The sequence below is a fragment of the Myotis myotis genome, unplaced genomic scaffold (assembly GCF_014108235.1).
Source record: "Myotis myotis isolate mMyoMyo1 unplaced genomic scaffold, mMyoMyo1.p scaffold_m19_p_2, whole genome shotgun sequence".
NCBI classification, from domain to species: Eukaryota; Metazoa; Chordata; class Mammalia; order Chiroptera; family Vespertilionidae; genus Myotis; species Myotis myotis.
The window spans coordinates 27,541,661-27,553,792 of record NW_023416324.1 but is presented as its reverse complement, the minus strand read 5'-3'; the positions used below and the strand labels follow the sequence as shown (position 1 = coordinate 27,553,792).

Below are 12,132 nucleotides of genomic sequence, written 5' to 3'. Positions count from 1 at the left end.
GTGGGTGGTGGGGGCGCTCCTGTCTGCAGAAGCCCCACAGCCCCACCTGCCACTGTCTCCAGCCTCCTGCCCGTCCCGAGGCCAACAAGGCCGGGCCGGGTCCGAAACCTCAGTGCCCTCAACCCCACTTGGGCCAAGCAGAGAGGCTCAGACTGAAGGGTGGGTGGGGAATGTGCGGGGCAGGAGAAGACGAAGGCAGTGGGGAAGGGTGAGGTGGCGGCCCGGAGGGGTGGGGCGGGCCCGCAGGTGGGTGGGTGGGTGGGTGCGGCCCCGGCCCCGCCCCGCGCGGCGGGAAGTAGAAATGGAGCGCGGCGATTGTGGCGTGAAGGTGCGCGACACGCGACCTGCGACGCCCAGCAGCGCGGCTCAGCTCGGCCCCGACGTGGCCCGGACCCGCACACAGCCCCCGGCGCGCGGATCCCAGGCGGAGATGGAGCGAGCGAACCCGTGGCCGGCGGCCCCGCACCAGGTGGCGGGGGTGGGTCGGGCGTCGGCCCCGGGGCTGGGCGGGCGGCGGCGGGGAGGGGAGCGAAGCTGGGGCTTTGGGATTCGGAGGGAGGGGGTTGGGAGGGATGCTAGATCGTGTGTCGCGATATCGGATGTAAACTGTAGTTGAGAAACAGTGCAGAGTTTCTGCAACATGGACATTGCCGTCTACAGCTACCAAAAAAGTAAAAATAAAAATCACGTTTATTCGGTGAATAGTCACTGAGCCTTCGCGCCTCGGGCGCTGGGGTGGAAGGCTCCAGGTAGCTTCCAGGAGAGGGACTTGCCTACCGAGGAAAGAAGGCCAAGTTAGGAAGTCGGTGGGATGTATTCAGGGAGCAAAAAGCATTTATTGGAGCCCTACTAGGTGTCAGGCCTTTGCCGGAACATGGGAATACATGGGGAGTTTTCCATAAGACGGTATACCATTTTATTGATAAATCCACAAATGACGCGGAGTGCACAGATTGTGCCGGAGAAGTGCGGGGGGCCGCGGGAGCGGAGAGCAGAGGTGTGTGGTCTGGTGTAGGACGCGGAGAGATAGCTGTGGATTTGGTCTGGGACTGGAGACCTGAGGCCAGACTGCAGGCCCCCACCTTGGCGGAAGGGAAAGATGGACTGTGAGTGAGGCCAGTCCAGAGAGTGATGGGAGCGTGGCCCAAGGGAAGGGGAGGCAGGGATCCCCGCACCACTGAGGTCATGCAGGCCTTGAGTTGGTTATTGCAAAACCAGTAGGAAGCCACTGATGAGTTGAACCACCGTAAGACTTACATTTTTTTAAAAGAGTGCCCTGGCAATTGTAGGCAGAATTCAAGGCAATAGTGAGGAAGCGATTGAGATAATCCAGGTGCAAATGCAAATGGCGGCCTCGCTGGAGAGGAGACAGGAGACGGAGGTCCCGGCGAGGTTTCGAAAGTGGACATTGGTAATGACTCGGATCTAGGTGGTGAGGGGGGCATCCAGGACAGCCTCACAGATTTCTGGCTTGCACAAGTAGGTGCAGATATTGGTGACATTCTCTTAAGAGAGGAAAGATTGAGAAGAAAACAGGATTAAGTTTTTTGTTGTTTTGTTTTTTCTCCCTGGGGGTGGCTTGGGGGTGGGTAAGGTTAATCAGGAGTTTTGCACACAGTCCAAAGGGCCCGTGAGTCATCCAAACGGCCAGAGCAGTAGGCAGCTGGAGGATTCAGGGGAGATCTGCCCTCGGGCTACTGTTTAAAGAATAATTGGAATAGAAACAGAAATGGATCATTAGCATGAGAAAGATTGCCCAGAGAGTAGCACCGGGGAAGTCTGCGAAGGAGACAGGAGGAGGAGGGCCAGGCAGAGGGGAAGGAGGAAGCCGGCTCGTGTGTCCAGGTCTTCCTGCCTGCATTCCGAGGCCCAGGGAAGGAAACACACCTAGGAGTGTGGGCCCAGTAACCTCAGCAACTCCTAAGGGGTCAAGCGAGGAGGAGCCCCACGCGGTTTTGGACTCGGTGACATGCGGGTCATCGGTGACCTTTTTGCAAGTTGGTTCTGTGAAGCGATGTAGTAAATTTGGGGGAATAATAAGTGAGGGGGCGGTAACGGTGAGTTTAGACACTTCCCAAGAAGTTTGCCTGTGCAGGATAACGAAAATAAAAGAGGGCCACTCCTGAGAGTGGGGAAAAGGGGGTGAGCATCCCCCAAATACCATCCAATAGACATTTATCTGGGGCCTATTGTGTATGTGTTTACTTATGCTAGCTGCTGAGCACAGAGTGGAGAATAAAACAGGATCTCCCTAACACTTGAGGGGTTTAAAAATCCGCACCCTCCATAGTCAAAACACCATTAAATCTATAAAAACGAATGACAATCTCTTAATAACATCTTCTTGCAAGTCTTATTCAGATCCCACTAGTTGTCTCTAAAATGTCCTTAAGCTGACTTGTCCCAACCAGGAGCCAATTTAAGACCACACACGGTGCCTGGTTATTCTGTCCTTTGGGTATCTTTGACATTAGAATAGTTTTCTTTTTTTTTCTAATTAACTTTCCTTTTTTTCATGATCCTGATTTTTGTCGTATAGAATATTCCTTTTTCTGGATTTATCAGGTTGCTTTCTGAGGATATCATCTAGCTTGTATTCTATCTCTTGTATTATCTCTAAATTAGAGTTAGGTCTTAAAGCTTAACTGGATTCTTGATTTTTGGTAAGAATGTCTCATGGTTACAGTGAGCTTCATCTTGCATTTCATCTGGCTCTCCACCCTGGGTGACACGAGGCTTGGCCTTGAACTGAGGTAGGGAAAAGCCTGATCTCTATTCAAGCTTATCTTTAGCCTTGCAGTCACAAAGGAATCTATGTATGTTACCTTTGATGCATCCAAATGTCCCAGTTCCCCACCAAGTATTTACCTAGTGGTTTCAACCAAATACTAATTTTTCCTCAATCCAGAGTTGCATTAGGGGTTGTAAAATAATGATTTTGCAGTTCCACCATTCCTTCCACATTTATTAGTTTGTGTTCTTCTGCAAAGTAGGATTTTTCTTAAACAACTGGAATCATTTGGTGATTTCAAAATAACAGTTTCCTACCAGAAAGACAGAATAAATACTTCATTGCTTCACTTCAATTCACATGTCTGAAGCCGGGATAGGAACTGATCCTTAGTCACTTTTGGCTCATGAATTTTCACAGAGTTCTTTTTCCTGACTAACTCCTTTTTTCATGATACTGATTTTTGTCTTATAGAATGTTCCTTTTTCTACATTTATCAGATTGCTTTCTTATGGTATCATTCAGCTTGATACCATTTTAATTTCTATTAAAATCAACAATTATTATTTTTGACTCTCCAATTTTCACAAATTTGGCCAGTGTCTTTTTTAAAAAACATTTTTTGAAATTGTGGTAAAATCTACGTAATACAAAAATATCATCATAGTCATGTTTAAGTGTATACAGTTCAGTGGCATTAAGCACATTTAACATTTTATTGGGCAACCATCACCACCATCTATCTCTAGAACTTTTTTCATCTTCCCAAACTGAAACTCACTAACCATTGAACAGTGACTTCCCAATCCCCCTCACCCCCCAGTCTCTGGCAACCACCATTCTACTTTCTGCCTCTTTGGATTTGACTTAAGTACTTCATGTAAATGGAATCATACATTATTTGTCCTTTTGTGACTGGTATATTCTATTTAGCATAATATCTTCACAGTTCATTCAGGTTGAAGCTTGTGTTAATTTCCTTCCATTTTAAGGCTGAATAATATTCTATTGTATGGGCATACTACATTTGTTTATCCATTTGATGGACACTTGGGTTGTTTCCACATTTTAGCTATTGTGAAAAATGCTGCTCTGAACATGGGAGTATGAATTTCTGTTCCAGTTGCTGCTTTCAATTCTTATAGGTATACTAGAGGCCCGATGCACGAAATTTGTGCAAGGGTAGGCCTTCCTTCCCCCGGCTGCTGGCACCAGCTTCCCTCCGGCACCTGGGACCTGGGCTTCCCTCACTGCTCCGGCTTCGTCCAGAAGGTTATCTGGAAGGACGTCTGGTCTAATTAGCATATTACACTTTTATTACTATAGATACCCAGAAGAGTATTACTGGAGCACATGATAATTCTGTTTTTTAATTTGTTGAGGAACCAGCATACTGTTTTCCATAGTGCTTGCATATTTTTACATTTTCAACAGCAATGCACAAGGATTCCAGTTTCTTCACATCTTGCTCACACTTTTGTTTTTTTTTATAATCATTTTAAATGGTTGTGAAGCAGTATCTCTTTGTGGTTTTGATTTGCATTTTCCTAATGATTACTGATGTTGAACATCTTTTCATGTGTTTACTGGCCATTTGTATGTTTTTGAAGAAATGTCTAGTCAAGTCCTTTGTCCATTTTTGAATTGGGTTGTTTGTATTTTATCTTTTGTTGCTTATGCCTTTGGTGTCCTATTCGAGAAGTCATTGCAAAATCCTGTATTATGAAGCTCCCCCTCCTGTTTTCTTCTAATAGTTTTATAGCGTTAGCTCTTGTGTTTAGGTCTTGATCCATTTTGAATTACATATGGTGTTAAGTAAGGTTCCAACTTTATTCTTTTCCACGTGGATATCCAGTTATTCCAGCATTATTTATCGAAAAGACTGTCTTTTCCTCCATTGAATGGTCTTGCAAACCTTGCTAAAAATCATTTGACCATAAATATGAAGCTTAATTTTGGGACTCTGTTTCTTTCTGTTGGTCTATAGGTCTACCCTATTGCCAATACCATACTGTTTTGCTTATTTACTTTGTAGTAAGTTTTGAATCGGGAAGTGTAAATTTTCCAATTTTTGTTCTTTTTCAAGGTGTTTTTTTGTTTGTTTGTTTGTTTGTGTTTTTGTGTGTGTGTGTGTGGCTATTTTGGGGTCCCTTGTGATTTCACATGAATTTTAGGGTGGATTTTTCTATTTTTGCCAAAAATGGATTTTGATAGGCATTGTATTGAGTCTATAGATTGCTTTGGGTAACATTGACATCATAACTTTTTTTTTTTTTTTTAATATATTGATTTTTTTACAGAGAGGAAGGGAGAGAGATAGAGAGTTAGAAACATCGATGAGAGAGAAACATCAATCAGCTGCCTCCTGCACATCTCCTACTGGGGATGTGCCCACAACCCAGGTACATGCCCTTGACCGGAATCGAACCTGGGACCTTTCAGTCTGCAGGCCGACGCTCTATCCACTGAGCCAAACCGGTTTTGGCAGACATCATAACTTTTAAGTCCTCCCATGGACATGTCTTTTCATTTCATTTATTTAAGTTTTATTTAATTTCTTTAAGTAATGTTTTATAGTTTTCAGGGATTACACTAACCTCTTTGGTTAATTGTAAGTATTTAATTCTTTTTGATGCTATCATAAATTGAATTGTTTTCCTCATTTCCTTTTCAGATTGTTCATTGACAGGGTATAGCAGCAACTGATTTTTGTGTGTTGAATTTGTATCCTGCTAATTTGTTGAATTTGTTTATTATTTCTAACAGGTTATGTTAGTGTGTCTGTAGTTTTTTCTGGTTTTCTACATATGAGATTGTGTTATCTGAGAACACAGATAGTTTTACTTTTTTTCCGTTTGATTGCCTTTTATTTCTTTTCTTGTTTAATTGCTCTGGCTAGAACTGCCAATACAGTGTTGACTAGAAGTGGTGAAAGTGGGCATCCTGGCCTAGCCAGTTTAGCTCAATGGGTAGAGCATTGACCAGTGGACTAAAGGTTCCCAGGTTCGATTCCGGTCAAGGGCACATGCCCAGGTTGCGGGCTTGATCCCCAGTGGGGAGCATGCAGGGGGCAGACAATCAATGATTCTCTCTCATCATTGATGTTTCTATCTCTCTCTCCCTCTTCCTTCATCTCTGAAATTAATAAAATAAAAACTATATTTTAAAAAAGAAGAAAGTGGGCATCCTTACCTTAGAAGAAAGACTGTTAGTTTTTCACTTGAGTATGATGTTAGCAGTGGGTTTTTCATGAATGCCTTTTATTGTGTTGGAAATTTCCATTTCTAGTTTTTGAGTGTCTTTTAATCATGAAAAGGGTTGAATTATTTCAAATGCTTTTTTTTGGTATTAATTGAGATAATCCCCCCCCCTTTATTTTACATATGTAATACATTACATTGATTGATTTTTCATATGTTGAATCAACCTTGCATTTCTGGGATCCATTCCACTTGGTCATGTTGTATAATCCTCTAATGGATTTGGTTTGCTAGTTTTATTGTTGAGGACTTTCGCATCTATATTCTTAAAATATTTGTCTATTGTTTTCTTTGTGTGGGGGGTTGCATTATATGTGTGGCTTAATTTATTTTTTTTATTATATACTAGAGCAGCGGTTCTTAACCTGTGGTTCGTGACCCCTTTGTGGGTCGAACAACCCTTTCACAGGGGTCGCCTAAGACCATCGGAAAACATATATAATTACATATTGTTTTTGTGATTAATCACTATGTTTTAATTATGTTCAATTTGTAACAATGAAATTGGGGGTCACCACAACATGAGTAACTGTATTAAAGGGTTGCAGCATAAGGAAGGTTGAGAACCACTGTACTAGAGGCCTGGTGCACAAAAATTTGTGCACTCGGGGGGGGCCTCAGCCCGGCCTGTGCTCTCTCCCAGTCTGAAACCCCTTAGGGGATGTCCACCTACTGGCTTAGGCCCGCTCCCCGGGGGATCAGGCTTAAGCTGGCAGTCAGACATCCCTCTGGCAGCCCGGGAGTCCTCAGAGGATGTCCACTTGCCAGCGGGGAGCAGGCCTAAGCTGCAGTCGGACATCCTTAGCGCTGCTGAGGAGGTGGGAGAGGCTCCCACCACCACTGCTTGCTGGCAGCCATCAGCCTGGCTTGTGGCTGAGCAGAGGTCCCTGTGAGGGAGCACACTGACCACTATATAGGATAGAGGCCTGGTACACGGGTGGGGGCCAGCTGGTTTGCCCTGAAGGGTGTCCTGGATCAGGGTGGGGGTCCCACTGGGGTGCCTGGCCAGCCTGGGTGAGCGGCTGAGGGGCGTTTTCAAGCTGGCCACACCCCCTTCAGGGTGGGGTTCCCCGCTGGGGTGCCTGGCCAGCCTGGGTGAGGGGCTGATGACTGTCCAAGACCTCAGCTGTGACCCTCACCTCATGGAGGTGTGGCCAGCCTGGGTGAGGGGCTGAGGGCTGTTTACAGGCTGGCCACAGCCCCTTCACAGTGGGGGTCCCTACTGGCGTGCCTGACCAGCCTGGGTGAGGGGCTGAAAGCCGTTTTCAGGCTGGCCACGCCCGCGAGCTGGAAGCAGGTATCTGGGATTTATTTATCTTCTATAATTGAAACTTTGCAGCCTTGAGCAGAGCTCAGGTCTAGCCAGGGCAGGTGGGAAGCTTGGCTTCCTCCATCACCAGGGCAACCAAAGCCTCCTGCTCGCTCCAGCTCCGTGGCCGCTGCCATCTTTGTGATGGAGTGATGGCTAATTTGCATATTACTATTTCATTAGATAGGCTATGTTTAAAATATATTTTTATTGATTTCAGAGAGGAAGGGAGAGGGAGAGAGAGCTAGAAACATTAATGATGAGAAAGAATCATTGACCGGCTGCCTCCTGCACGCCCCCTACTGGGAATTGAGCCTGCATGTGCCTTTGCCTGGAATTGAACCCAGGACCCTTCAGTCCGCAGGCTGAATCTCTATCCACTGAGTCAAACTGGCTAGGGCTGAAGCCTCTATTCTTACCTTTGTGGCTTTCTGCACCCATCCTGCTGGTTTGGTATGTTCTTTCATCCTCACACTTACATGTAATCTGGAGCTTGAGGGTTTTCTCAAAGTTCTGTTGAAGGTGTAGTTTGTGGAATATTTTATTTGCTGTCTTTGTTATTTTTATGAAATAATAAACAAAAGCATGCCAAGGAGGAGAAGTGGCGTAAGTCACACCTAAGCTTCCACCATCCTATCAGCCAGACCTGAATCCTAGAAATGCCCAAGCTGGAGCCCTGGCCAGGTGTCTGTTAGTTAGCGTGTCCTCCTGTGCACCAAAAGGTTGAGGATTTGATCCCCGGTTCCGGCAACCCATCAATGTTTCTTTCTCACATCGATGTTCTGTCTGTCTCTCTCTCTCTCCCTTCCTCTCTCTCTGAAGTCAATAAAAAACAAAACAAATAACATAGGAGAGGATTATAAAAAATAAAAGAAAAACCTAGACTGGAGAATGGCCTGAAGGTAGGATAATCCTGACTAGAGATGATGGGGGCCTGGATCTGGGTGTGGTCAGGAGATGGGAGGGACATGTGGAACTGGAGTGGGAGCTAGGATTCACCTCATCTGACTCTCTCCCTCTCTCTCCAAGGATACTGAGAAGTCGAAGTGCGTCTCAAATATGTCTCCATCACCTGAAAGCAGTGGAGTGCACACCTCTTGGAACCAGGACTCATCAGGCATTCAGCACGTCCTTCAGAGTCCACAGCTGGAGAGGATGCCCTTGGGTTCTGCTCAGGAGCCCAGGCAGAATGAAGATGAAATGGGGCTACAGTTCAGTGTGTTGTTGCCTGAGTGTAATGTGAACTATTGCCCCCAAGTGACTCTCCCTCCTTCCCAAATGATTTACTGTCAGAGAATGTCTCCCTATCAACCAGGAATGATGATTTTCAACAGGTCCCAGATGATGTCCTTTGGAGAGCCCAGTATTCCAGGGATGGCCATGAACTTCAGTGGGAATCTGAGCATGCCCCCCAATGGGCCACCAGTCACAATGCCCCACATTAGGACACCAACAATGCATTATTCTGACCACCCTACAGTACCTTCTAATAGCGACTCTTTAACACCTAAAATGTTATTGCCTGCCACTGTGCCTTCTGCTGAGGGCCAGGCTGGGTTCCCCTCTTTGGCTCAGATGTTACCCCCTAGAGATCCCCACAACTGTGGAATGCCCCCAGATGGCTCCCCATCATTGCTGACTTTAGAATCCCAGGACTCTTTTGTTAGCCAGCCAGCCTCCCAGGAAGACCCCTTCCTACCCGAGCAGCCTATACCTGCGCCACAAAGAGCAGAGCAGAATTGTGGGGCCTCAGAAAGGGCTTACAGGAGCAGATCCCAGGTTGCAAGGCCTTACTGCTGCCAGTATGAGAACTGTGGGAAAGCTTACACCAAGCGCTCCCACCTCCTGAGTCACCAACGCAAACACACAGGTGAGTGAGGTGTCAGACAGGTCGGGTGGGAGGGAGGAGTCTCTGGGCTTTGCTGGACCACTGGTTTGTAATGGTTGGTGATTAGCCTGTCATCCTTCACTTTTGGGACCAAGCTATACTGTCCTCACCAACTTGCTTTCCCACAGTCCAGTATGACTGTATCAAGATGATGGGGACTGCTGATCGTGTTGCCTCTTCACTGTTTTCCTGTTTTTTCCTATTGATGCCTCAACCATGAATGCTCTGCCTCATAGAGTCAGACCCCTTCCTTCCCACCTGCTGGCCTAAATTCCTCTACTTAATTCCTCCTCTCCCTTGTCACTTTCCCTTCCCAGGTGAGAGGCCCTATAAATGTCAGTGGGAAGGTTGTACGTGGTCTTTCTTCCGTTCTGATGAGCTTGGACGACATATGCGGATACACACCAGATACCGGCCACATAAATGTGATCAGTGCGGCCGAGAGTTCATGAGATCTGACCATCTCAGGCAACACCAAAGGACTCATCTGCGGGTGCCAGAATCCCCCAATCCACAGGCCAACGATGAAGAGAGAGCTGGTCCTCCTGCTTCTGATCTTTAGGTCAACCTCCTCTTCCCTTCATTTTGGCTTCTCCACTAGATCCTGCTTGCCTCTGACCAGCTAGTCTCCTTAGTAGGTACAGGCTTATTTGCAGACTGAGAAACATTGTGAGGCAGTGTTGAGTGAAGCCCATATGAGCTGGACCCCATGAGGGACTCTTCAAAAACTGTCTTGGATGCCCTTACCTCTTGGGGGCCACCTACTGTTGCTGAGTTTAGCTACATGGAAAGATGAAGCAAAGTAGAGATTGGGAGCTTTATTTAAAAGCTCTTTATGTCACTCCCCAACTTGAAACTCTTCAGTGACTCTCCTTTGCCTGCTATAAAAAAACCCAAGGTTCTTATCTTGGTCTTCCACAGTTTCCAGAGCCAGGCTATGTTCAAATCTTGAATATGCCACTTACTAGCCATGAGACCTTGGCCAAGGTCTTCTAGTAAGTGAAAAAAATACTAGTGGACCGTTTGGGACACATCTTATGTCTTGACTCAGATTTTGTTCAGAGCTCACCAGCCACATGGCCAGAGTTTGTCTTCTCCCACTACTTCCAGACTTGGATGGAATGCCCCACCACAGGGCATGGGATCTGGCATCGAAAGTGAGATGCCACTAGTAACACAGAAGCCTGGGGGAGTTAATCCTCCTCTTGGGTAACATTTGACTAATGGGAGTTGGGAGAGACCAAGGCAGAGAAATTCCCTCTTCTTTCCTCCCTTCCCTGAATTGCTGCAAGACACTGTTTCTCCGAACAGTACAGCCAGTGGGGAGATGTCCCAAGCAGCCAGTGAGCACACCCGCTGTGCTTCAAGGCTTGTCGTGAAGCAGGACCCACCTGCTGGCGCCTTGCCTTGCCTCCCTTCTCCCCTGCCTTGTTTTTCTCCCTCTCAGTGCCTTGGGTTTACACCACCCAAATAAAGTATTAGTACTTCATTCTTGTTTTAGGCTCTTTTCTAGGTGATTTGTGGGTAGAGGACATTAGATTGGTGCAGAGAAGAACAAATCCACCGTAACTTCGCCTCTTCCTTACAGAGCTCAGGTGCCAGATACCTTTTATTAAAAGGCCTGTCTTGCTCCTCCCCTTGGGTTGAGTGTATAATGGCTATCCTAACAACCAGGTAGTTCGAACCTCATTTCTGGACTTCTCAGCCAGCCACTTTTCTGACCAGCAAACTAATTGAGAGGAATTTACCCAAGGTCTCAAGTGAGCTCTCAAGTGACAGAGCTGGGATCCCAACCAGGATCTGTCTACTCCAGAGGTATTCCTCTTAACCATGATGCCTTCTGCAGATGTTGCCTGTGCTTAGTCTGCTGCCAAGCCCTGCTAGGTGGTGCCACAGTGAGATGGATCAGGACTGGTTCCTTTGGTCCAGGAACCATTTGGTCTAGGGGCTGAGAGGTCCACCTAGGTGCAGTGACAATGGAGAGGAGGAGCACCTAAAGGGAAGGTCAGAAAGGCATATGTGCCCTGACAAGGGATTGGTTAACCCACAGGACCATGATCAGCCAACTGAGCCACACTGGCCAGGCTCAGCAAATATTTTTAAGTTTGCAATTCAGAGCTGTGAGGATTCATGGTGGACGGCATGGGAACAACAGTGTGTCAGGGAAGAAGACCTCTCGAGGAGTTGCCGGAGCCAGACCTGAAGAGCTCATGGGGCTTATCCAGACTTGCCATATCCTGGATGCCTACCCTGGTCATGCTTAGTGCCAGACACTAAGAACTCAGAACATAATGGTGCCTGCTGTAGGACAGAAAGATAATGGATAGCAATTCTGAAAGTGCTGCCAAAGCAAAGAGCTGAATCTCTGCGGGCTCGAACTTACTCTGGGCAGCTGGGGAAGTCCCGAGCCTTAGCTATGCCTGCCTTCTCCCCGCACCCAAACTCTGTTCTGCATGGCCAGCTTGGTCTGTTCTAACGGCCCCAGTGTACCTGGGCCAGGCCTCCAGGTGTCCTCCACCCAAATTCCAAGTGGATATAATATATTTTTTTAAAAGTAGGGACAAGAGGGTGCTCATTTGTGACCCAATTACTGGCCACAAGGACTTGGGTTTTCAGTAACTTTTATTCCCATCTGGGCACTAGGTCCTTTCCATGGTGAGAGGGTGATTGGAAGAGGAGAAGTCAATCTATTCTTTAACCAGTGATTACCCTATCTATGCCAGGTTGGGCTAAGCCTTTCCCAGTATTATCTTGTTCAACGCAAGGGTGAGAAAGATGAATAGATTTTGAATCCTGCCATTTCCTGGCTGTGCGGTCTTGGGCAATTATCTGTTGTTGCTGATAGCAAGTGGGCAAGATTGGAATCAAAAACGATAATCACATTTTAAAAATGTTTTCTTTGACTGCCTTAAGGGAAAGGAAGGGTTTCCGTGCTCCAGGTGGC

General features: G+C 46.7%; 1 protein-coding gene across 1 annotated transcript; it reads left to right on the top strand.

Moving 5' to 3' along the window:
- The first annotated feature begins 430 nt into the window (after positions 1–430).
- On the top strand, positions 431–10,563 carry KLF17 (Kruppel like factor 17). The gene is made up of 3 exons (XM_036352519.1): positions 431–469; positions 8,330–9,170; positions 9,506–10,563. Exons 1-3 carry the CDS (start codon positions 431–433, stop codon positions 9,748–9,750), a joined length of 1,125 nt encoding a protein of 374 aa, XP_036208412.1. The 3' UTR covers positions 9,751–10,563.
- The last annotated feature ends 1,569 nt before the right edge of the window (positions 10,564–12,132 follow it).

Bases quoted from the DNA above. Each gene is read 5' to 3' on its own strand.
- KLF17 (XM_036352519.1), top strand. From the start codon at position 431: ATGGAGCGAGCGAACCCGTGGCCGGCGGCCCCGCACCAG. The intron at 470-8,329 runs GTGGCGGGGGTG...TCTCTCTCCAAG, and splicing joins GGCCGGCGGCCCCGCACCAG to GATACTGAGAAGTCGAAGTG. The intron at 9,171-9,505 runs GTGAGTGAGGTG...TTCCCTTCCCAG, and splicing joins TCACCAACGCAAACACACAG to GTGAGAGGCCCTATAAATGT.